Here is a 26,876-nt window from a genome sequence, read left to right as displayed (position 1 = left end):
GGGACCAGTCCTATTATAACCGTTCAGCAAAAGGTGGGCCTGTTCTGTATGGCTGCCAAGAAATGCGACAAAAACCATTTGAAATACTGAGAATTTGGTAACACACAGTGATGTGCTCACTGAAAGCTGTGGTCACCGTGTCCCCACCTCCCAGCTCATTTCCATGCTAAAACAGATGACAGGCACACGTAGGGTTTCCAGGACGCTGACATGAGGGAGACTGAGCTTTTCACTGCATCCTGAGTCAGGCTGGTGCACGTGGTCCCTGCTGTCTGCGGTGCCGCTGAATGGCATCCGCCTGCCCACTCCCAACACATTGACAGGAGCCTGTGTCACAACCGGATAAGGCCCATTCTGCTGCGGCGGCCCCAAAAGTCACATGAGACCTCCTGGAAGTCCCGGAAGGTGGTTTTCTGGGTCAGCTGCTTGCGGGAGTGGGATGAGAACAATGATAACGGAGTCAGACTGCAGTGGCCACGTGAACTCCAGTGCAGTCATCACCGGAGGACACTGAGCTTGTTCTGTCTGCTGCTCTGGTCAGGGGTCCCCCTTCCTCTGCACATAGACGATGTGGGGATGAGCCCCCCACCCCGGGGTCCGATCCTAACCCTGTGCTTTGTTCCAGTTCCTGTTCCTGTCTGAGGTCCTGCAGTGGAGGGCGCAGACCACCCCCGACCACGTGCTCTACACGCTGCTCAACTGCCGGGTGAGCTCTGTGCCCGCCCTGCCCCTCACCCCTCCTGTGCCCTCCCTGCCACCACACTATCCACTGCGCCTACCTCTCCCTACTGAGCAAATCTTAGGGACTCCCTGTTGTTTTGACTGAGGCTTTCCCTTAGGAAGGCTTTCTTCTAAATGCAAGGGCCAGTGCATCTGCCTATATGTGTGTGTACGTATGTATTTTAGCAGTTGTTTCTGCAGTTCTTCCCCCGCAAAATGGTCTCTACAACACAGAACAGTTAAAGATCTATGGGCTATCGGTGTCTTTACTTTTATTACTAAACTACTATTTATAAGTAGGAAATTAGGTTTTAATTATAGATTTTCATTCTAAGAATGAAAATCATTTCTATTTTACAAGTATAATTAAAATACATCAAATAAATTAAAGTATTGATTTACTTTACTTTACAATTTCCTTTAATTTCCTTTAACCCGTGTGATGTGTGTTTCCTGACCCAGGGTCAGTCACTTGCTATAGCCAGACACTGGATGTTTGGGAAAACGCGTTCACTGGAGGTGACTGGTATATTGTCTTTTGATACCCCTGGTCATTCGCAAAGTGTGAAGGAATTAATTCACAAGGCACAGAAAAGTGAAAAGACAAGGAGAAGTTTTTATTACGGTTAAGAGGTAGGAAACTGGAAGTGTCTCAGGGAGACAGCTACTCTGTACTGTAGGCTAACTTTTTCTTATTACCAATGGGTAGATAAATTTTCTTACAGCGGGAGATGTGACGTCCCTCTGAGGTCATTTGATTGACATATGTTGGTTATATAACTAGTCTCTTTCTGAACATGCTCTTACCCATAATGTATACAGAAAAACCCAAAAGGCAGAGGGTGGCCAGGCCTTAATGTTCATTTTATTTTATTTGTATTATAATGAGGCTAGACTTCAAGGAACAGGGAGGTTTCAGCAGTTTGCGCATGTGCGAGGAACCAGTTAGAACCAGTCGGGTGTTAGCTCCTCTTTTTAGGAGTGTTTGGATATTTTGATTTATTTCTGGGGGATGAGCCCTGGCGGTCCCTGGGGAAAGGATGCAGGCCTGGGCAGTCCCGCTTTAGGCTCACTTTTGTTAACTCCTGTTTTGCCTCATCAACTGGGACCCTGAAAGGGACTCCATCAGAAATAAGAGATGGGAGACCAAAGCCCCGAGCATGGAGAGTGGGGTATACAGAAGGGGCCCTTACACGCAGCCCGCCTTTTCCTGTGGACCTGATGTGGGGGCAGCGACATGCTGAGCCCTGCTCGGCAGGGTGGCATCAGGGCTGAGTCCGGAGTCTGTCCCCACCCTCTCCGACCCCACATGGACTCTCATGACAAGCACTCAACCTGGACTGAAGGTCAGGGGCATCATTTCTGTGGTTGTTACAAGTTCAGCTTCCACTGAAATCAATCTTCCAGGTCATCACTGTCTGATATAAATATAATGCAAGACACACATAATTTTCTGTTTTCTAAAAGCAACATTAAAATAAGGTGAAAAGCTAGTGAAATTCTAATAGTTTGCCTTACTATAGGAGGTCTGACAATTAAGTTCGTGAACTTGTTGCAACAACGTTGCTAACCTTTTTTGATATCAGAGGGATTATTCATTATGAATTTGTACCAACTGGACAAACAGTTAACCAAGTTTACTATTTGGAAGTGCTGAAAAGGCTGCGTGAAAGTTAGATGAAAACGACCTGAACTTTTCTCCAACAATTCATGGCTCTTGCATCACGACAGTGCACCAGCTCACATGGCATTGTCTGTGAGGGAGTTTTTAGCCAGTAAACAAATAACTGTATTGGAACACCCTCCCTACTCACCTGACCTGGCCCCCAATGACTTCTTTCTTTATGAGAACATAAAGGAAATACTGAAAGGAAGACATTTTGATGACATTCAGGACATCGAGGGTAATACAATGACAGCTCTGATGGCCATTCCAGAAAAAGAGTTCTAAAATCGCTTTGAAGGGTGGACTAGGTGCTGGCATCAGTGCATAGCTTCCCAAGGGGAGTACTTCAAAGGTACCATAGTGATATTCAGCAATGAGGCATGTAGCACTTTTTCTAGGATGAGTTTGCAAGCTTAATTGTCAGGCCTCGTACCCACAACACTGTTTATTCCATCAAGTGGCCCAACAACCACCAGCCTCGCCCCCTGGATGGCGCGTTCTGTGCACTGTGAGCTCGGCCCCCGATCACAGCTCACATGAGGTAACCAGCATTCATCCCTGACTGAGCGAGGCTCCTGTTGGCTGTGCCACTCTCCCGTCCACAGGATGGGTCGTGTGTGACATTTGTGGTAGGTAGCAGGACACCTTCCACTGCAAACACAAGAAGCTTACATTCTGGAGACGTGTTTACATACAAAACAGCATCTGTTATTTTTTTTACCAGAAACATCGCCAACTCTTTGAACCTTTTTATAATTTGTAGCAACTTCTTTAGAATTTTAAAATATAAATCCTCTTTGGCTTTTTCTTCATTCCTCAATATTTCTTTAGTTGTCATTATTGAATGAAATGTAAAACCCAGACTTCGTGAGTATCAGGACAACATTGATATGTGTTGTCCGTGGCAGGGACCGGATGGTGGTTTCTCAGCATGGGCTGTCATCTGTCATGACCAAGATCTCTTTTAGGGAAAGTCAGCCCTGAGTTCTCTGGTGAGATCGCTTGTGCTAGAACTTTCTTCTTGGGTGGTGGGTTTCTGTTTGGAAACACGATCTTTCCCATGAATGTTGATGGTGCCAGGTAACCAATGGCTACTACCTCATGGACCCCTCACCTGTGACATTTCATGCTTTTCTGAACAACACTGGGAAATGAAACGTGTCACTTGTTCTGTGAATGTTTGTCTCTGCAAAGCTCAGGTGCTGCTATTTGTGTCCCGGTGGTTAGGAAAGGTCCACCCGCGCCACCCTGTACAGACGTGTCTTTCCCCACAACACCACGTCACCAGATCACCATTGTCCTTTAATGGCCCGAAGATTCTGGTCTCTCTTATCCACACCACGTCTCCTCCCATGGTCGGCAGCCAACCCCACCCCTTTGGACTTCTTCCTGCACATGTGGCGTTCGGGTCCCCCCCTGTTACCCACTCACACTCCTGGGGAGCTGTGGCCTAAACACAAGTGTTTAGGGTCAGGGTCACTTCTCAGCTGAAGGGTTCTCCTGACGTGGACACTGCTGGGCAGTTTCCTGGTTCTTAATTCTCTGTTATCACTTTAAATAGATTTGCTCACGAAGAAGCAGTTTTCGATAGCTGCAGAGAGTGGTCTCCTCATGCCTGAGAGTTCGTGCAAATGTACTTCAGTGGTGAAGTGCGTCCTCAGGAAAAGCGTTTTCGGGTTGGTTGTCTGTTCATATCTGCAATGTAGCCACACTTTTCTTTACAGTTTAAACTGTAAATCCCATAGGTTTTACTTCTTAGTGTCTGTTTTGCTACTAATCTTCCCTAACAACTGTTTTTAAGGCATTTGTCAATGCAAATGTGTTTTCCATTTGTTCAGACATGTTTAAAAATCTACATGAAATGAATTTCTGACAGTTTGTTTTTTTCTTTAGTTTCTTTTTCTACTGTTTTTGAGGGGGAGGTGTTTGTTTGGTGACATCCTTGACGTTGATGTGGTCTTTTTTTTAAATTAAAGTTTATTGGGGTGACAATTGTTAGTAAAGTTACATAGATTCCAGGTGTACAGTTCTATAATACATTATATCTCACATTGTGTGGTCACCACCCAGAGTCAGTTCTCTTTCCATCACCATATATTTGATCCCCTTTATCCTCATTTACACCCCCACCCTAACCCTCTGGTAACTAGTAAATTATTGTTCGTGTCTATGAGTTTTTATTTCTTCAATTGTTTGTCTTGTTCTTTGGTTGTTTTCGGTTTATATACCACATATCAGTGAAATCATATGGTTCTCTGCTTTTTCTGTCTGACTTATTTCACTTAACATGATAATCTCAAGATCCGACCATGTTGTCGTAAATGGCACTATTTAATCTTTTCTAATGGCAGAATAGTATTCTATTGTGTATATATACCACAACTTCTTTATCCATTCATCTATTGAAGGACATTTTGGTTGTTTCCATGTCTTGGCCACCGTAAATAAAACTGTAATGAACATTGGAGCACGTATGTCTTTAGGGATAAATGTTTTCAGATTTTTTGGGTAGATACCCAGGAGAGGGATTGCTGGGTCATATGGCAATTCTATTTGTAATTCTTTGAGGAACCTCCACACTGCCTTCCATAATGGCTGCACCAGTCTGCATTCCCACCAACAGTGTATGAGGGTTCCTTTTTCTCTACAGCCTCTCCAACACTTGTTACTATTTGTCTTGTTGATGATAGCCGTTCTGACTGGGGTGAGGTGATATCTCATTGTGGTTTTGATTTGCATTTCTCTGATGATTAGTGATGTTGAGCATTTTTTCATATGTCTGTTGGTCATTTGTATGTCCTCTTTGGAGGAATATCTCTTCAGGTCCTCTGCCCATTTTTTAATTGGGGTGTTTTGTTGTTGTTGAGTTGTATAAGTTCCTTGTATATTTTGGATATTAGCCTCTTATCAGAGGCATTGTTTGCAAAAATCTTCTCCCATTCAGTTGGTTGCCTCTTTATTTTGTCGATGGTTTCTTTTGTTGTGCAGAAGCTTTTTAGTTTAATATAGTCCCATTCATTTATTTTAGCTTTTACTTTCCTTGCCTTGGGAATCAAATTCATAAAATGCTCTTTGAACCCAAGGTCCATAAGTTTAGTACCTATATTTTCTTCTATGCAGTTTATTTTTTCAGGTCTTATCTATTTCAGGTCTTTGATCCATTTTGAGTTAATTTTGGTACATGGTGACAGATAGCAGTCTAGTTTCATTCTTTTGTGCATGGCTTTCCAATTCTCCCAGCACCATTTATTGAAGAGGCTGTCTTTCCTCCATTATGTTTTTTGCTTCTTTGTAAAAAATTATCTGTCCATATTTATGTGGTCTTATTTCTGGGTTCTCAGTTCTATTCCATTTTTCTGTGTTTCTGTTTTTCTGCCAATACCATGCTGTTTTGATTATTGTAGCCCTGTAGTACAAGCCAAAGTCAGGAAGTGTGATACCTCCAGTATTGTTCTTTTTTCTTAGGATTGCTTTGGCTATTCCGGGCCTTTTGTGGTTCCATACAAATCTGATGATTTTTTGTTCTATTTCTTTTTAAAAAATGCCATTGGGATTTTGATGGGGATTACATTAAATCTGTATATTGCTTTGGGTAATATGGCCATTTTAACTATGTTGATTCTTCCAATCCATGAGCATGGAATGTCTTTCCAATTCCTTGTGTCTTCTTCAATTTCTTTCAAAAAAGTCTTATAGTTTTCAGCATATAGGTCTTTCACATCCTTGGTTAAGTTTATTCCTAGGTATTTTATTCTTTTTGTTGCAATTGCAGAAGGAATTGTTTTTTGTATTTCTTTTTCTGAGATTTCATTGTTAGTATACAGGAATGCAATGGACTTTTGTATGTTGATTTTGTATCTGGCAACTTTACTGTATTTGTTTATTGTTTCTAATAGGTTTTTGGTGGAGTCTTTAGGGTTTTCTATATATAGCATCATGTCATCTGCAAAGAGTGACAATTTAACTTCTTCATTCCCGATTTGGATGCCTTTTATTTCTTTCTCTTGCCTGATTGCTCTGACTAGGACTTCCAACACTATGTTGAAAAGCAGAGGTGATAAGGGACAGCCCTGTCGTGTTCCTGAATGTACAGCAAAGGGCTTCAGTTTTTCACTGTTAGTTATGAGATTAGCTGAGGGTTTGTCATACATGGCCTTTATTGTGTTAAGGTATTTTCCTTCTCTACCTATTTTATTAAGTGTTTTAATCATAAATGGACATTGTATCTTGTCAAATGCTTTTTCTGCATCTATTGATATAATCATATGATTTTTGTCCTTTATTTTGTTTATGTGATGTATCACATTGATGGATTTGCGGATGTTGAACCATCCTTGTGCCCTGGGGATGAACCCCACTTGGTCGTGATGAATAATCTTTTTAATGCATTGTTGATATTCGATTTGCTAGAATTTCATTTAGGATTTTTTCATCTGTATTCATCAGAGATACTGGTCTGTAATTTTCTTGTTGTGTGTTATCCTTACCAGGTTTTAGTATCAGGGTAATGTAGGCCTCATAAAATGAGTTAGGGAGTATTGTCTCTTCCTCAATTTTTTGGAAGAGTTTGAGTAGAACAGGTATTAGATCCTCTTTGAAGTTTTGGTAGAATTCACTAGTGAAGCCATCAGGTCCCGGACTTTTGCTTTTGGGAAGGTTTCGGATGACTGATTCAATTTCATTACTGGTGATCGGTCTATTTAGATTTTGCAATTCTTCGTGATTCAGCCTAGGAAGGCTAAATGTTTCTAAGTGGTCTTTCTCAATAGACACTTTTTAAATGGTGTTATTTTCCACAGTCCTGCAGGCTGACTGCTAATTTCACTGCCCATGGCAATTATACTTAAGTACCAAAATTACTAGGTTGCTTTCTTTTTTGTTTGTTTGTGTTTTTTTGTTTTTTTTTTGGTAAGTGGTAAGTTTAGCTAGTTTAGGGCAAGTGATTATTTGTAAATATGTCTTATTAGTGTGAGGATAGCTGGATGCCTCTTTGGTGCTGTACTTCCTGGCTAGAGGGGAGGGAGGGAAGTGACTGCTGATGGTTTGGAGTCTTTATGAAAAGTCCCTATAAGTGGCCGGTGGTTGCACAAGTGTCATATACTGATATCCACGTGATTGTACATTTTCATAAGTGAACTGTATAGTACATCTCACTAAAGTTGTTACGTGAAAGAAACCTCCCTTCCCCTTTGTCTTGTGACACTCAGGGGACAATAGCGAACTCACTGACATGTGTCCAGCTGCACAAACGAGCGGAGAAGATAGCTGTCATGCTGATGGAGAGGGGGCGCCTGCAAGATGGGGACCACGTTGCTCTCGTCTACCCTCCAGGTAAAAGGCAGGGCCAGCCACTGCTCGAGCCACCTCACTGCACATATTGGTGCTTGGTGACCTGAGTTGCTGTGTTATCCCTGAGACGTCACACTGTACTCACATGCGTCTAGTTACTACCACTGGGAGGGACTGTGCCAAAGCTGTGTGACTTTCAGGGGCATGAATGAAGTGATATTTCACAAAGACTTATGTGTCTAAAGTTGCTTTATTAGCTACGTGAGGTCATCCATTTAATTAATAGTAGTTAAGTTCTTAATTGATAGGTTGATAATCACCCTTGAGTAATTCCTTAGAGGGATGATGGAAATTGAACTTCAGGGCTGCTTTGGCACCTCAGGGCTGCAGACCGGGCCAGGTGGAAGTTGCGGCCAGAGCTTAGCCAAACCCTCAGGATGGGAAGGGTGTGCGAGCTCTTCGCTGTCACGTGCCCCGCTGACGTCTCCCAGTGAGCGTTCTGCTGGGGCGCCATCCATTCCATGAGACCCTCTCTTCTCTCGCAGGAATAGACCTGATCACAGCATTTTACGGCTGCCTGTATGCGGGCTGTGTGCCCATCACCGTGCGCCCCCCACACCCCCAGAACATTGCCACCACGCTGCCCACTGTGAAGATGATCGTGGAGGTAACCGCGCCCGTCCCCGTAGGTCAGAGCTGGGCTTTAGGGACGGTGGGGGGACAGCGGGGTGATGCACAACCTCTGCCCAGGACCTCACCACAGCTTGGGAAGCAAGTGCCCCCCTTTGGGTGCACGTAGGACTACAGGGCAGCCTCTGACCTGGACGTCCCTTCCACAGTGCAGCTCCCCAGGGGCCATCCCTGAGGTCACCCAGGCCAACCAAGTGAAAAGGCCACACAATGTAGTGGGGACAGAGCCAGGAGTGTAGTTTCCAGGCTCTCGGCCTCACGTGGAAAGGTGCTGGCTCAGGTAGTAAATGGCCATCAACTATGATTGGATGGCCATCAGCTGTGGCTAGTTGGCCGTCAGCTGTAACCAGTGAGCCATTGGCCACTAATATAACTGCTGTGGCTACGCTAACAGAAAATGGGGGCTAGCAAGAAGATGGTGGCTGGCAAGCACGGATTGCAGTTCACAGGGCGGATTGGGGCTAGCAAGTGGGGTTGGTTGGCAGAGTGAAGTGGACAGCAGGTTGCGGATAATGTGGCTCCTGCTTCCTGTGTCTCCAACCCAGCCACCAGTGAGACTATAGTGGTATGACTCCCCCGTCTATGGCTCCGTGAGTGTTCCTTTTTGGCTTCACCATATCCTACGTTCTTATGTGGGGAGCAGGACCAGAGACCCCACATGACACCCCGCATGACAAGTCTGTAAAGTCTTTTCCTCGACGTTTGGTGGTGTCCTGTCCTGTTTTGAAAGCAGATTTGTTTTCATTTGTTTTATGCTGGGGAAGTTTAAGGGAATCAGGAAATGTCTCCTTGGAGGAGGAGACAAGGGACAGGTTAGTGTGGGAACACCACAGGGGAGTGTTTCTAGTAGCTATGTGGGAGAACTTTCACCATCGTTCTGCCTGTTTCTGTGGACACACGTGGACTTACAGTAAGACAGCTAACGGTGCCAGACTGCATTCAGAAGCCCCTTTCTGAGTGTGACCACAGCACTGTGGACGCTTCTCGGCTCTAGGAGTTTCCAGGGACCGCAGGACCCTTGAGATCTGCATACAGTGTCAATATCCTGACTCGCTGGGCCTCCAGGTCATACTCCCAGCTGCCTGAGCCCCCGTTGGCCACTCTGGCTCCTCACCAGGCAGCCATGCTCCTGCTGGTCCAGCCACTCTGGGCGCCGCAGGTTGCCATGTGTTAATGGGCAGCACACGTGAGCAGGAAGCACATGCGCGTGCACAGCTGTCTACAGCTCACCGTCTCCCTCTTTTGCCCTCTGCCCCTCAGGTGAGCCGTTCTGCCTGCTTGATGACAACACAACTCATCTGCAAGTTGTTAAGGTCCAGGGAGGCAGCTGCGGCTGTGGACGTCAGGGCGTGGCCCCCCATTCTGGACACAGGTCAGCCTGCCAGCGGCCCGAGCGCATGTTGTCCCATGCTTTTCCTGTGAGCGGATGGGCTTATCACTCCGCTTTGCTCTCCAGATGATTTGCCAAAGAAGCGGCCGGCCCAGATCTACAAGCCGTCCAACCCCGACACGCTGGCCTACCTGGACTTCAGCGTGTCCACAACGGGGATGCTAGCGGGAGTGAAGGTGAGCCACGGGGCCTCTGGGGGCCTGCCGGGACTGGGCGGGTGTGCATAGGTGTGCCCACTGCGCTTAACAAGGCTGCCTGATTCCCTGTAAATGGTCCAAGTCTTCATGTAAGCACAGCCTTCTAGCCCCACCAGGAAGCGGCCTGTTTCTCTCTGGCTGCTTCCCGAGTCCCAATGCACTATCAGAAATCTGCCCGGTAGCTTCTTGCTTTTTTAACTGGGGTTTCGTTATGACTTCCAGTTTGCTGCTCATAGCAGCTGCAATGACCCCTTTTCCTATCAGTGAATAGGCTGTTTGACCCCAGAATTAGGGCCATCCCAGACACGGAGCTGTTAAATTCTCTGCATCCTCTGGAAGCCCTTCCCCGCTGTCTGCCTCTGGAGTCTTACTGCTGACTTTATGCAGTTCAGCTCACTTCCCTTGCTATGTCCATGTTCTTCTCCAGTTTTTTTATTGTGGCAAAATACACAGAATGTAAACTTACCATCTTAACCAATTTAAGTCTGCATTTCACTGGCATTAAATACATTCAAAAGTGCAGCCGTCAGCCCTATCACTTCCCATGTAACTCATTTCATCTTGTTAAACTGAAACCTGCATCTATTATATTCGCGTTCTCCCCTCCCCCGTCCCCGGCACCCACCCTTCTACTTTCTGTCTGAGATTTTTATACTCTGAGTACCTCATAGAAGTGGGATCACAAGTGTCTGTCCTCTCGTGACTGGCTCATTTCACTCAGCACAATGTCCTCAGGGTCCCTCCTTACTGTCGCATGTGGCAGGATTCTCTTCCTTTCTCAGGCTGGGTAACGTTCCATGGCCTGTACACACGTGTTGTTATCCAGGCATCTGTTGGTGGACGCTTGGGTCACTCCCACGTATTAGCTACTGTGACTAGTGCTGCTGTGAACATGAGTGTTCAGATCTCTCTTCGAGACGCTGCTGCTGTCTGTCCTTTGGGGTGTGTGCCTGGAAGTGGGGTTGCTGAGTCACGTGGTAGTTCTATTTTAACTTTGTGAGGAACCACCATACCGTTTTCCACAACAGCTGCACCATTTTACATTCCCACCAATAGCACACAAGGGTTCCAGTTGCTCAGCATCCTCACCAACACTTACTGTTTTCTGTTATTGTCACAGAAAATATTTTCTGTTATTTTTCCCACCTAACGGGTGGGAAGTGGTATCTCACTGCAGTTGTGGTTTGCATTTCCTACTGATTAGTGACGCTGAGCCTCTTTCCATGTGCTTATTGGCTATTTGTATGTCTTCTTTGGAGAAATGTCTGTTCAAGTCTGTTGCACATATTTGAATTGGGTTGTTTATTTCTTGTTGAGTTTTGGGAGTTCTCTACATATTCTGAATATTAATCCCTTATCACATATGTGATTTGCAGATATTTTCTCCCATTCTTTGGGTTGCCTTTTTACTTACTATGTGGATAGTGTCTTTTGATGCACAATTTTTTAAATTTTCATAAAGTCCAATTTTGTATTTTTTGTTGTTGTTGCCTGTGCCTTTGGTGTCGTATCCAAGAAAACATTGCCAACTCCAATATCCTCAAGATTTTGTCCCATGTTTTCTTCTCAGAGTTTTGTTGTTTTAGGCTTTCATTCCATTTTGTGGTAATTTTGTATATGGTATTAGGTAGGGGGTCCAGCTTTATTCTTTTGCACGTGGATGTCCAGTCATCCCAGCACCATTTGTTGAAGAGACTATGCCTCCCCATTAATTGGCTTCCTTGTCAAAAATCATTTGACTGTGTATGTGAGGGTTTTTTTCTGCTTATGTTATTCAGTTGACCTCTATGTCTGTCTTTATAGCAGCACCACACTGTTTGGATTCCTGTAGGTTTGTAGTAAGTTTTGAAAGCAGGAAGTGGGAGTCCTTGAGCTTTGGGTTTTTTTCAAGATTGGTTTGGTTACTCAAGTTTCCATATGAATTTTTTTGATGGGTCTTTCTATTTCGTATCATTGAGATTTTGAAAGAAATTGCATCGAATCTGGACTGTTTTATGTAGTATTGACATCTGTGTATATGGGATATGTTTTCGTTTATGTCTACTTTCTTTCAAGAATGTTTTATAGTTTTCATTGTATAAACCTTTCACCTCCTTGGTTAAGTTAATTCCTTTATATTTTATTCTTTTTTATGACATTGTAAATGGAACTGTTTTAATTTACTTTTCAGAATTTTATTTAGTGTATACAAATGCAACTGATTTTTGCATGTTGACTTTCCTGGTACTTTGCTAAAGTCATTTATAATTTCTAACAATTGTGGAATCTTTAGGCTTTTTTACCTCTAAGATCTTATCACCTGTGAACAGAGATAACGTTACTTCTTGCTTTCCATTTTGGATGCCTTTTATTTTTCTTACTTAATTGCTCTGGCTAGAACTTCCAGTTCTTTGTTGAATAGAAAGAGAGAAGGTGTGTGTCCTTGTTCCTTATCTTAGAGGAAAAGCTTTCAGTTTCTCACAATTGAGTATGATGTTTGCTATGTTTTTCTTCATATATTGTTTTTATTATGTTGAGATACTTTCCTTCTATTGCTAGTCTCTTGTGTGTTTTTTAATGAAAGGATGTTGAATTTTGTCAGATGCTTTTTCTGCATCAAGTGAGATGACTGTGTGTGTTTTTTCCTTCATTCTCTTAATATAATATATTATATTGATTTTCATGTTGAGCCATCTTTGCATTCTGTTCAGAATAAATCCCAATTGGTCATGATGTATAATAGCCTTTTCATATGTTGCTAGATTCCATTTGCTAGTATACTCAACTAGTATATTAGGGTTTTACCCCAATATTCATAAGGTTTGTTTATCCATAGTTTTCTTTCGTTGTAGTGTCTTTGTCTGGCTTTGGCATCATAGAATGAGTTAGGAAGTGTTCCATGCTCCCATCCTCTTCCATTCTTGTGGAAAAGTTTAAGGAGGATTGGTGTTAGTCCTTCTTTAATGTTTGGTAGAATCACCAGTGAAGCCGTGTTGGTTCAGGGCTTGTCTTTGTTGGGTTTTTTTTTTAAAACACTGCTTTGATCTTCTTACAAGTTATAGGTTTATTCAGGTTTTCTATTCTTCATGAGTTAGTCTTGGTAGGTTTTGTGTTCCTTCCTGATAGTTTGTGTTTCAAATAATATGAAATGGAATTTCTCCATTTCATGTAAATTGTGCAATTTGTTGATGTGCGATTGTTTATAGTACTCTCATCTTTCTGTAGAATAAGTAGTAAATGTCACTACTTTAATTCCTGATTTTAGCAATTTGAGTCTTCCTTCTTTTTTTCTTAGTTCATCTAGCTAGAGGTGTGTTAGTGGAGCTTTTCACAAACCAACTTTTGGTTTCATTGATTATCTGTACTATTTTTTCATTCTCTTTTTGTCTGTCTTGCTCTAATCTTTATTATTTCTTTCCTTCTGCTAGCTTTAGGTTCAGTCTGTTCTTCTTTTTCTCATTCCTTAAATTGTAAAGTTAGGTTGTTGATATGAGATCTTTCTTGATTTTTATTTATTTATTTCTTTTTGGTGAGGGAGAGGGGAATATTGTGGAGCAGTGTATTCCCAGGACCCATCAGCTCCAAGTCAAGTCGTTGTCCTTCAATCTAGTTGTGGAGGGCACAGCTCAGCTCCAAGTCCAGTCGCCATTTTCAGTCTTAGTTACAGGGGGCACAGCCCACCATCCCATGCGGGAATTTAACTGCCAACCTGGTCATCAAGAGCTTGCGCTCTAACCAACTGACCCATCCGGACACCCCACTGGCAGCTCAGAGGCAGCTCATTGTCTTCAGTCTAGTTGTGGAGGGCACAGCTCACTGGCCCACGTGGGAATCGAACCAGCAACCTTGTTGTTGAGAGCTCGCGCTCTAACCAACTGAGCCATCCGGCTGCCCCTCTTTCTTGATTTTTAATGTAACCATTTATAGCTATAAATTTCGGCCTTAATACTGCTTTTGCTGTGTCCCATAAGTTTTGGTGTGTTATGTTTTCATTTTTATTTATATGTAATTATTTCCTGATTTTCCTTGTGATTTCTTCTTTGATCCATTGGCTGGTTAAGAGCACTATGTTTAAATTCCACAAATGTGTGGGTTTTCCAGTTTTCCTTTTGCTACTGATTTTTAATTTCATCCTGTTGTGGTTAGAGAAGATACTTTGTATAATATCTATTTTTTACAAGCTATTAAGACTTAATTTGTGGCATAAAATATGGTCTGTCCTGGAAAATGACCCACGTACTCTGGAAAAGAATGTGTATTCTATTGTGGTTGAATAGAGTATGTCTGTTTGTCTCTTTGGTTTATTGTGTTGTTTGGGGGTTGCACTGTGGTAATGTGTTGTTTAAGTCCTCTATTTCTTTACTTTTGTCTAGTTCTTCTGTCCATTATTGAAAGTGGTGTATTGAAGTCTCCTGTTATTGTGTAGCTGCCTGTTTCTCCCTTCAATTCTTTCAATTTTTGTTTTATATATTTTGATGGTTTCCTACTCGGTGTGTAGATGTTTATAGTTCTTATATTTTCTTGCTGTATTAAACCTCCTTTCTCAGGCTGAGTAATAGTCCATGGCCTGTACACACCACGTGTTGTTATCCAGGCATCTGTCGGTGGACGCTTGGGTCACTCCCACGTATTAGCTACTGTGACTAGTGCTGCTGTGAACATGGGAGTTCAGATCTCTCTTCGAGACGCTGCTGCTGTCAGTCCTTTGGGGTGTGTGCCCTTCTTTTCCTCCTGTAACTTTTTTTGATTTAAAGTCTGTTTGTCTGATATTAGTATAGCTACCTCTTCTCTCTTTTGGTTACCATTTGCATGGAATATGTGTATCCATCTTTTCACTTTCAAACTGTGTGTGCCTTTTGATCTAAAATGAATCTCTTATAGGCAGCATATGGTTGGATCATGGTTTTTATCCATTCTACCAGTTTCTGTCTTTGGAGTGTTAATCCATTTATATTCAAAGTGATAAGAAGGGACTTCTCACAGCTTGCTAGTTTCCATATGTCTTAATAGCTTTTCTATTTCTCATTTCCTGCATTACTTTCTTATTTTGTGCTTAGTTGATTTTTTTTTGTAGTGAAACATTTTAATTCCTTTCTCATTTCTTTGTGTGTATATTCTATAGCTATTTTCTTTGAGGTTACCATGGGGATGCCATTTAACATCCTAAAGTTGTAGCATTCCATTTTGAATTTATAGAAGCTTAACTTCAATAACATACAAAACTGTGTTTGTACAGCTTCAACCCCACCTTTTTCAGTTGTTGATGTAACAAAATTATATCTTTATACATTGTGTGGCCCAAAACATACAGTAATAATTTGTTCAAATGCGTTAGTCTCTTAAATTATGTTGGGAAAATGTGAAATTAAAACCCAAAGTTATAATAATAGTTTTTAGACTAACAGTTGTTTCATTTTAATGTATTAGTCTCTTAAATCATGTGGGGAAAGGTAGATTTACAAACTATTGCTACAGTTAAGTATAACTGTAGCAACTGTAGTTGCTGTATTAAACCTCCTTTCTCAGGCTGGTTTTATAACTGCTTTAAATTTACCGTTACTAAGATCTTTATTTCTTCAAGTGCCTTCGACTTATGTCTAGTGCCCTTCTGTACAACCTGCAAAGCTCTCTTGAGAATTTCTTTCATGGCACTATCAATCTAATAAACTCCCTCAACTGTTTTTGTAGCCTTGCATGTGATAATTCCTCCCAAATTAGTTCCAGCTTACCATTGAAGTCTCTGGAAGTTGTAAGCCTTCTACAGACCCTAGAGAGAGTCCTAAACTGGTTACATCCGATGCTGCTAGTGCAGTTGTCCCGCTGAGAGACACTCCTGGGGCTTCTGCTCTACCATGTTCCAAGAATTCTCTCCTCTGATTTTTAGTAGAATTTGAGGTGATACACCAAATAAAGTACAATATACAATAAAATAATTCTCTAAACTAAAAAAAAAAACTAAGATATGTGTTTAGACCATGCTTACTATAGTACTGAAATTAATTTTGAGCCTCCTACTGTCATAACCAAAAGACAGATGCACTTTTGATCATACAGTTTCTTCATTGTCTACAGAAATGGGAGCTATAATATTAAATCCTAATTCAATAAAGATATTTCTGCTTGAAACAGAGATAATCTACATTATGGTTTCCTAGTGCTTCCAGTTAGTATAAGTAGAGACCCTAGAAATCTCAGAGAGCTGAATTACTAGACTTTCTGTCAAATTCCTAAACATTTTTCTTAAACTTTTGACCGTTAAATTTATTTGATGAGTACCTGAAGTGAAATACATTGTGATGTCATTTAATCTGCTTTAAATACTGAGAGACATAAATAGAGTTGAAATCATCTGGCTTAGAGTCTTCTCCAGAAGGAAATCCCTCTACCTGTGTGTTTGTACAGGTCACCATTTTTCTCAGGAAGAAATTCCAATTTAGTTTCAGCTTTTGGACAAAATGTTGTTGAGTGTTGAATTACATACCAAGAGTTGAGAGAGAAGTTTATCTGGAAGACTGTTTTCCCCATAGTGGGCTATAAAGTGTCTGATTTAGTATAACACTCATGATATATGTTTATATGTTCAATTAAGTTTTATAAAATTACCTGTTTGAAAATGTAATTTGAACTCTGAAGATTCCTAATAGGTCTTCAAAATAAGACCTAGCCAGACCATCAGCTCTAATGCATTGTTTGGAGCAAAAAGTAATATATAACACCTGGTATTATATTATATTATATTATATTATATTATATTATATTATATTATATTATATTATACCCAGTCTTACAGTATAGTAAAATAAGACCGGGTCTTATCTTAAGTTTTGCTCCAAAAGATGCATTAGAGTTGATTGTCTGGCTAGGTCTTATTTTCGGGGAAACACAGTGGGTCCATGGGGGTCATCAAGGAAGTCAGGTGGAAGATGCACAGCACACCTACAGTTTATGTAGCTGTGGTTCCCACAGGATAGCTAAGAACTCAGGTGGCCCTCCCTCCCACTGAGTATGCTTCTGCACACTTTCCTGTGCACTTTAACTGGTGTGCACCCCGAGAGTGGGCATATACTTTGCATCAGCCAAAGCGGCCCAAGATCCGTGGCAGACACCTCTTGACAATAAGCCCAGGCGGCGTCCTCACGATTCCTGCACATGCTGTCCCCACTCTCCATGCCTCTTTTACAGGAGAGCATCAACGTTTGTTATATGGGCTTTGGGGAAACCATCCTTTCTTTTTCTGATATTTTTTTTATTAGTTTCAGGTGTACAAAGCAATGTAATAGACGTTTACACCCCTCACAAAGTGATAACCCACCTCCCAATCTGCTACCCCTCTGACATCGTATACAGCTGTTAAATTCCATTGGGGAAACCATTCTTTATCCAAGTACAAGTGTGTCCTCGTTAGAATTGGGTCAGAACCCTCTGAAAACCCCAGGGTGATGTAGAGTAGGGTCCTTTCTTTGCTCTGTTCCCGTGCTTACAGGCACAGCTCTCAGGCTGTCTCTGAATTTCCACTAGATTGCAAGCCCCTGGGGACACAGACAGAACTTTTTTGTTTTTTTTCTTTTTGTCCCAAGTACCTAATATGAAGCCTGATACTAACAAGTCCTTGGATAGCTATCTTTCTTTTTGTTGGCTGAGCTGAGCGGAAGAACTGGGTTGTCGAGCTGTAGGCAGTGCCTGCACAGAGCATGGTTCAGTAAACACTGTTTAGCTGCTAACCTGAGTGAGTGACACTGGTAGTGCGGGTTTTACTGACTCCTGACCCAGGAGACAGGAGGCTAAAGGAGTGTTTCATAAATGCAGCCTCTTTTCCTCCTTAAATATTGCAGCTTTGAAAGCAAGCTACAAAGAGCTACTTGTGTTCGATTCTAGAGTAATTAGGCATTGCTCGTATGCATTCAGTCAAAATATCCGTGTGAAACCTCCAGGGCAGGGCTTGTCCCAGTGACCCTGAGTGCAAGGGTCCCCGCACACTGCTCTTCAGACAGCTTTCACTGGAGTGACCAGCGAACGCTTCCCAGGCATTTTGCGGGGTCCCCTGCACATTGCGATCCTCTTACTGGTCCTTTTAGAGTCCCACTCTGGTGAGATGCTACATCACATTAACTTGGGACCTGGGACCGGTCCCTGCACTTCTGCCACTTTCCTTTTCCTCTTAGGTTTGATTGGCTAGAAAGCTTCTATGAGAAAACTGGTTTTATTAGATATATTTTACAGCACTTTAAAATAAATCTTGTTCCATACCGACTGTAGTGGGACCGACACTGGAAGTGGGGAAGCACATTCCTGTCCCTTAATGGTGGGCTGAGAGTAGATTTTGGCAGCTGTCACATGATAGTGTCTCAGTGCACCGGACTCTGGTTCCAGCTCAGACGTGTGACCTTCAGCCAACTCTGTACCTTCTCTGAGCCTCATTTCCTGATCCCCAAGACGGGGTGCTTCAGCCCACACACTCTGCTGGCCCCTGTCCCATGATAGGCGTAGTGTGGGGCCTGGAGATGAACATGAATGAGATGCAGTCCCTGCCCTGGGAGTGGGCACTGCGGCAGGTGACAGAGGAAACCCTTGCGTACTCACCTCTGTGCTTCAGTTGCTCGGGTGCTGAGGCCCTGGGGACCAGGAGCTGGTGCGTGTGGCTTTCTCATTAGGACGGGAAGGCTGATGAGCACATAGCAGCCCACTCTCGCCCAGAAAGCATGACTGTCCACGTGACCCGTCCTGCTGACCCTGGGCCCTGCTGTCTCGTAGATGTGTCACTCAGCCACCAGTGCCTTCTGCCGATCCATTAAGCTGCAGTGCGAGCTCTACCCCTCTAGAGAAGTGGCCATCTGCTTGGACCCCTACTGTGGACTCGGGTTTGTCCTGTGGTGCCTCTGCAGGTGAGTGTCCCCTTTAATATCTTCCAAACAATGAACACCCCCGCTCGGCTGACCGAGCTCCACATTCTGTGGCGTTGAAAAAATTAGTCTCTGTGAAGAATGCTGAAAGCCACAGAGATGGCAGCCTCTGGGGACATTCTGAGAGTTGTTTGTTGGGAACTCATATTTTCCCAAGCAGAGGACTCACAGGCCCCAAGCTTTGTTCTTTTGCCTTTAAATCCTAGCAGTTCTCCCTGGTCTGGAATTTGCGTTAAATCAGTGGGTGTTCCAGGTGCTGTCCTCCTTCAGAGTTCTCCCTGATGCAGGTGGGATGGAAGCAGCCGCCACTCTCCAGGCCACACTGTCGTCCTCTCCAGGCCACACTGTCCTCTCTTACAGTTCACACTGTCCTCCCCTCTGGTCACACTGTCCTCCCCTCTGGTCACACTGCCCTCCCCCTCCAGGTCCACTATCCTCTCCAGGTCACACTGCCCTCCCCTGCAGGTCACACTGCCCTCCTCTCTAGGTCACACTGCCCTCCCCTGAAGGTCACACTCTCCTCCCCTCCAGGTCACACTGTCCTCCCCTCCAGGTCACACTGTCCTCCCCTGCAGGTCACACTGCCCTCCCCTGCAGGTCACACTGCCCTCCCCTCCAGGTCACACTGCCCTCCCCTGCAGGTCACACTGTCCTCCCCTCCAGGTCACACTGTCCTCCCCTCCAGGTCACACTACCCTCCCCACCAGGTCACACTGCCCTCCCCTGCAGGTCACACTGCCCTCCTCTCTAGGTCACACTCCCTCCCCTGCAGGTCACACTGCCCTCCCCTCCAGGTCACACTGCCCTCCCCTCCAGGTCACACTGCCCTCCCCTCCAGGTCATACTGCCCTCCCCTCCAGGTCACACTGCCCTCCCCTGTAGGTCACACTGCCCGCCCCTCCAGGTCACACTGTCCTCCCCTGCATGTCACACTGCCCTCCCCTCCAGGTCACACTGCCCTCCCCTGCAGGTCACACTGCCCTCCCCTCCAGGTCACACTGCCCTCCCCTCCAGGTCACACTGTCCTACGCTGCAGGTCACACTGCCCTCCCCTGCAGGTCACACTGTCCTCCCCTCCAGGTCACACTGCCCTCCCCTCCAGGTCACACTGTCCTCCCCTGTAGGTCACACTGCCCGCCCCTCCAGGTCACACTGTCCTCCCCTGCATGTCACACTGCCCTCCCCTCCAGGTCACACTGCCCTCCCCTGCAGGTCACACTGTCCTCCCCTCCAGGTCACACTGCCCTCCCCTCCAGGTCACACTGTCCTCCCCTGTAGGTCACACTGCCCGCCCCTCCAGGTCACACTGTCCTCCCCTCCAGGTCACACTGTCCTCCCCTCCAGGTCACACTGTCCTCCCCTCCAGGTCACACTGTCCTCCCCTCCATGTCACACTGCCCTACGCTGCAGGTCACACTGTCCTCCCCTCCAGGTCACACTGTCCTCCCCTCCAGGTCACACTGCCCTCCCCTGCAGGTCACACTGTCCTCCCCTCCAGGTCACACTGTCCTCCCCTCCAGGTCACACTGCCCTCCCCTCCAGGTCACACTGTCCTCCCCTCCAGGTCACACTGTCCTCCCCACCAGGTCACACTGCCCTCCCCTCCAGGTCACACTGCCCTCCCCTGCAGGTCACACTGCCCTCCCCTCCAGGTCACACTGTCCTCCCCTCCAGGTCACAAAGCCCTCCCCTGCAGGTCACACTGCCCTCCCCTCCTGGTCACACTGCCCTACGCTGCAGGTCACACTGCCCTCCCCTGCAGGTCACACTGTCCTCCCCTCCAGGTCACAAAGCCCTCCCCTGCAGGTCACACTGCCCTCCCCTCCTGGTCACACTGCCCTACGCTGCAGGTCACACTGCCCTCCCCTCCAGGTCACACTGCCCTCCCCTCCAGGTCACACTGCCCTCCCCTCCAGGTCACACTGCCCTACGCTGCAGGTCACACTGCCCTCCCCTGCAGGTCACACTGCCCTCCCCTCCAGGTCACACTGTCCTCCCCTCCAGGTCACACTGCCCTCCCCTGCAGGTCACACTGTCCTCCCCTCCAGGTCACACTGCCCTCCCCTCCAGGTCACACTGTCCTCCCCTCCAGGTCACACTGTCCTCCCCACCAGGTCACACTGCCCTCCCCTCCAGGTCACACTGCCCTCCCCTGCAGGTCACACTGCCCTCCCCTCCAGGTCACACTGTCCTCCCCTCCAGGTCACAAAGCCCTCCCCTGCAGGTCACACTGCCCTCCCCTCCTGGTCACACTGCCCTACGCTGCAGGTCACACTGCCCTCCCCTGCAGGTCACACTGTCCTCCCCTCCAGGTCACAAAGCCCTCCCCTGCAGGTCACACTGCCCTCCCCTCCTGGTCACACTGCCCTACGCTGCAGGTCACACTGCCCTCCCCTCCAGGTCACACTGCCCTCCCCTCCAGGTCACACTGCCCTCCCCTCCAGGTCACACTGCCCTACGCTGCAGGTCACACTGCCCTCCCCTCCAGGTCACACTGCCCTCCCCTCCAGGTCACACTGTCCTACGCTGCAGGTCACACTGCCCTCCCCTCCTGGTCACACTGCCCTACGCTGCAGGTCACACTGCCCTCCCCTGCAGGTCACACTGCCCTCCCCTGCAGGTCACACTGCCCTCTCCTCCAGGTCACACTGCCCTCCCCTGCAGGTCACACTGTCCTACGCTGCAGGTCACACTGCCCTCCCCTCCAGGTCACACTGCCCTCCCCTCCTGGTCACACTGTCCTACGCTGCAGGTCACACTGCCCTCCCCTCCTGGTCACACTGTCCTACGCTGCAGGTCACACTGCCCTCCCCTCCAGGTCACACTGTCCTACACTGCAGGTCACACTGCCCTCCCCTCCAGGTCACACTGTTCTACACTGCAGGTCACACTGTCCTCCCCTCCACGTCACGCTGTCCTACGCTGCAGGTCACACTGTCCTCCCCTCCAGGTCACACTGTGCTACGTTGCAGGTCACAGTGTTCTCTCTTTCAGTTCACACTGTCCTCAGGTCTGCTGTCCTCTCCTTCAGGTTCACTGGTCTTCCCTCCAGGTCCACTGTCCTCTCCAGGTCACACTGCCCTCCCCTCCAGGTCACAGTGTCCTACACTGCAGGTCACACTGCCCTCCCGTCAGGTCACACTGTCCTACGCTGCAGGTCACACTGCCTTCCCCTCCAAGTTACACTGGCCTCAGCCAGCAGCCCGCGGAGCCAGGCTCATAGCCAGTGTTTATAGAGAGGGTGAACATGGAGGCTTACTGGCATTTTTTTTCTGTTAAACATATATGTTCACTGTACAAATGTTAGAAAATGCAGAGTAATACAAAGAAGAAAATAAAGCTATCAATAATCATACCACCTACTGATACCACGAAATCTTCAGTTAGAGTTGGCATATAGTCTTTCTGAGTTTATCTTCCAATGCAGTATAGCTTTTTTTTTTTATTAACACAGCAAGTGTGTAAATGCTGCAGTGGACTCCAGTGCCCACCCTCCAGATTCACAGGGTCTACCTGTTGCCTGTTTTGTTTTCTCCATCTTTCTAATTTTTCTGTCCCTTTTTCATATGGAACATTTTAAAGCAAACACCAAACAACGCATGAGTTCACTCATAAATCTTTAAGTGCACACATGAGGTGTGATCAAAAGATATGGTGAATGTTTAAATTTTAAAAAATTTACTAAAGTAAACGACACATTGCCACTAATCCCCCTCAAAATACTCCCCCTCGCTTTAGAAACACTTAACCCATAGTTCTTGCCACTTTCTGAAGCAGTTCTGGGAGTCCTCTTTCATGAGTGTCTTTAGTTGTGCTGTCATGGCTGCCTCGATGTCCTGACTCATTTTGACTTTGGGAAGAGCCAGTGCCAGATGTAGTGCATATGGTGGATGAGGACACAACATAATATTTTTATTGGACAGAAATTGCCGTACCAGAAGCGATGTGTGACACAGATCCTTTCCATTGTGATCAGAAAATACGATGAATGCTGCTGTCGAGTGCCATCCAATGGAAAGGTAGGGATCTTTAATACGAGAAATGTCACATCGAGCCTTAGTAACAGTGTGTGTGACAAGTTTCAACTTGTTCAGTGCAATCAGTCAGGTGTGAGCAGTCAGTCGGTTGAGAGAACGTGTATTTTAAAGTGTGCCATAAATCATCCTCCATCATGACAATGCTCCGTTGTCACACATCGCTTCTGGTAAATGGCAATTTCTGTCCAATAAAAACGTTACGGTGTGTCCTCATCCACCTTATTCACCAGATCTGGCACCGTGTGACTTCTGGCTCTTCCCCAAAGTCAAAATGATTCAGGACATCGAGGCAGCCACAATAGAGCAACTAAAGACACTCACAAAAGAGGACTTCCAGAACTGCTTCAAAAAGTGGCAAGAATGATGGGATAAGTGTGTTCAAAGCGAAGGGGAGTATTTTGAGGGGGATTAATAGCAATGTGTCTTTTGCTATAATAATTTTTTTAAAACATTCACTGTATTGTTTCATCATACCTCGTACAATTTTGTAAATGTGCATCAGTGTATTTATAAAACCGATATGCAACAGCATGAAATGCCTCATAATTTCCCTTTTTCCTTAATCGTCTGTAGTAGATATTTCCTCATGTCTTCAGACACTTCTGAAACAATTATTTGATGCATTCATAATATTTAATAGTATTAGATAGGATTAAAATCTAGTCCTGTATCTTTAAAAAACACTAACAGTCTAGTTAGGACAATTAAACTTTTTGAGAGAGCAAATAGAACTGAACAATTAAAATATTTTAATGATTTTTGCCTCAATCTAGAATGCAGTGGCATTTCACTGTGGGTGACATTTTTCTTGGGAAACAGTTCAGGATATTCCATCCCAACAGTAGAGCCAAAGTGACCTCACACACATTTGGCCAATGGAGAAGGAAGCCTATTTGGAACCACTGACCTCAGAGGACCCCTGTCTGTGTGTCAGAACTGGACCTGGGAGCCCCAGCGGTAGTGAGGAGCCCCGAGCGTCTGTAAACATGGCACATGCCGTGTTCCTCCCAAATGAGCCAGACTCCTTCAAAAAATGGCTGATTTCAGAGCTGTCCCAGGAAGTGTACAAGATGGCCTGCACGTCTTTTTGTGCGAGAAAACAAGAGGTGCTCACAGAATGATGGGGACCGAAAGGACCAAAGCACCAGCTTGAAAGGGATTCCATTGGCCAAACTGGGCAATTTGAGCGTCAAAATGAATAAAGATTGTAGTAGGTTACTAACACTTTGAATAAAATAGGAAATTGTCTGACTCTTCAGATATAAATAGATGAACAGATTGCAAGCACAGCGAGGCACAAGGATCTACATGGCAGATGTTGATTACAAAGGGCAGCGGGAGTCTTCACAGAACAGAAGCCTGAATCCAGAGGTCAAAGTGAAGCTGGTCAACAGTGGGACACTGTCACTGGGAGGCTCACAATGAGGAAAAGAAATGTCTGAAGACATGTCTCCTGCATCTAATCATGGGGACATCAGACACTCAAATTGAGGGACACTGCAGTGTGGCTGCCTGTCAGCTTCACGGACGCCATTGTCGTGGCTCAAGGAAGCTCCAGACAGGGCTGGCTGTCAGCTTCACGCAGCAGAGACTCTGAACTTCATCTTTTCGCTGTGTGGTATCATTAGGCAGAACTTGAGTAGGGTCTGAGGCTTAGATGGAAAAAATGTCTGTTTCCAGAGTTTGATGTCTTAATTGGCTTACAGAGGAAAATATACTTACTTGCGGGAAATACCCCCTCCAGTGTTCAGGGGCAGTGACTCACCATCAGATGACTCTAGGGGAAAGTTATTTTTACTTACTTGGAACTTTTCTGTAACTTTGTAATTGTTTCAAAGTGTTTTTTAAAAATCAATTCAAACAATTTTTTTTTATGTCTTCATCCTAAAGTTTCCTTCAGTCATGAAGTAGAAAAGGGTTTATCTAAGAATCATTGATACAACAAAGTCACCTGAAAATATTTTAAAGATAATACATGTCTTAAAAAGTATGTCAGATAGTTGATATTCACTGATTATAAGATTCAATATTGTTAAAATGGAAATTCTCACCATATTGGTCTAGGGATTCAATGTAATCCCTGTTAAAATCTCAGCCAGGTTTGTTTGGGGGTTTTTTTTGGCCAAAATTGATGACATGATTCTGGAATATAAATAAAAGACCCACAATATCCAAAATAATTTTGGAATAGAATAACAAAGTTGGCAAACCCAGACTACCCAATTTCAACGCTTATTAGTATAACCAAGACAGCATGGTACAGACATAAAGAATGTAGGCACATAAAATACCCACTGAGACAGGATGGAGAGTCCAGAAATAAGCCCTTAGATGTTGGTGATTTGATTTTTCAGCAAAGGAACCAAGGCAACTCAATGGAGAGAGGATAGTCTTTTCAACAAATGATGCTGGGAAAATTGGACAGCCATATGCAAAAAGATTAAATAGTTACCTAACATCATGTACATAAATTAACTCTGCGTGGATCACAGACCTTAATGTAAGAGTGAAAGTATAAAACTACCAGAAGAAAACATCAAAGTTAATACTCATTGTCCTAGGTTAGCAAAGAGCTCTTAGATATGACATCAGAGGCACAATATGTACATGAAATGTTGATAATTTGGACTTCCAACAAAATTTAAAACTTTTACGCATCAAGACACCATTAAGAAAGTTAAAAGACAAGTCACAGACTGGAAAAGATATTTACAAATCATCTATCCGATAAACCCCTTCCAAACAGAAATAAAGGGACTTTTCAACACAGTGAGAGACAAGCAACATGGTTTACAGATGAACAGCACATCTGAACAGACGTTTTACCAAAACACACACCATAAAGCATTGGTAACCAGCCATGTGCGGAACAGATTCTCTTACACTGTTGGTGGGAATGGAAAATGGTGAAAGCACAGTTTGCATGTTCTTAAAACTTAAGTGCACATTTACTATGGGACCCAGCAGTGCCACTCATAAGCACCTACCAAAAAGAAAGGGACACGTGTCCACACAGACGCTTGGTGCTTGCAGTGCTCATAGCAGCCTTCGTTTTAAAAAAATCCAAATGTCCACCAACTGGCAAGTGGATACTCTATTTGTCACATCCATATGATGGACGGCAGCTGCCACACTGATCAACGTCCCATGTGCTCAGTGAAAGAAACCAGACCCAAAAGCCACACGTTATGTGGTTGTATCATGGTGCCATTTATCTGAAATATGCGGAAAAGGCAAATCTATAGAGACAGAAAATGGAATGATTGTGGTGAGGGTTGGAAACAGAACTGAATGCAAAGGGACGGACATAAGCCTGCGTTTAGGGTGATGGAATGTTCTAGAACTGCATTGTGATAATTCTACAACCTGCAATTTACTAAAATTCATTTAATTCTAGGCTTAAAATGTATGGGTTTTCATAAAATCTTTATTAAAAAGAGAACAACACACAAGCCCATATGACACGCGGGGTAATGTGTGTCCCAGTGAGCCATGTGGCTGCCTTACTGAGTGCCCAAGTTGTGGTAGTTTACAATTGTTTATATTAGTTACCACAATGTCTTTTTTTTTCCCTCTACTGGTTACCCATGTTTTAAATTTTTTAATAGACGTTACTTTTCAGAGCAGTTTGAGGTTCACAGCAAAACTGAGAGTAAGGCACAGAGATTTCCCTTCTTCCACCACCACCCCCCACCTGATGGGACATTTGTTACAATCTGTTGTTGAACCCACATTGACACGTCATCGTCACCCAGAGTCCAAAATCTACATCAGGGTCACTGTTGGTGTTGCAAAGAGCCAGGACTAGCCCCACTTAAATATAGGCACCCAGTCTTTGGCAAAGGAGCAGAGATAACACAATGGAGCAAAGATGGTCTTTTCATCAAATGGAGCTGGAGCGACTGGATATCCACAGGCAAAAATATGAATCTTGACACAGACTTACAGCTTTCGCAAACATTAGCTCAAGGTGGGTTAGAAACCTAAGTGTGAAACGTAAAACTATGA

At 44.7% G+C, this 26,876-nt stretch overlaps 1 protein-coding gene across 6 annotated transcripts in view; it reads left to right on the top strand.

Moving 5' to 3' along the window:
* Positions 1-26,876, top strand: part of DIP2C (DIP2 acetate--CoA ligase C (putative)) — a 343,900-nt gene that overhangs the window by 280,661 nt on the left and 36,363 nt on the right. For all 6 annotated transcript variants that reach the window (XM_088802036.1, XM_088802038.1, XM_088802041.1 and 3 more), the window contains 6 exons: positions 626-706; positions 7,594-7,717; positions 8,221-8,342; positions 9,626-9,737; positions 9,822-9,931; positions 18,683-18,813. In XM_088802036.1, the coding sequence (XP_088658162.1) occupies positions 626-706; positions 7,594-7,717; positions 8,221-8,342; positions 9,626-9,737; positions 9,822-9,931; positions 18,683-18,813 (680 nt within the window). The remainder of the gene's footprint in view (positions 1-625; positions 707-7,593; positions 7,718-8,220; positions 8,343-9,625; positions 9,738-9,821; positions 9,932-18,682; positions 18,814-26,876) is intronic.

This window comes from Rhinolophus sinicus, chromosome 1 (genome assembly GCF_057876585.1).
Source record: "Rhinolophus sinicus isolate RSI-liver-muscle chromosome 1, RSI-T2T, whole genome shotgun sequence".
Classification (NCBI taxonomy): Eukaryota; Metazoa; Chordata; class Mammalia; order Chiroptera; family Rhinolophidae; genus Rhinolophus; species Rhinolophus sinicus.
The sequence above is the reverse complement of the archived record's forward strand: the minus strand, read 5'-3'. Positions and strand labels throughout refer to the sequence as shown.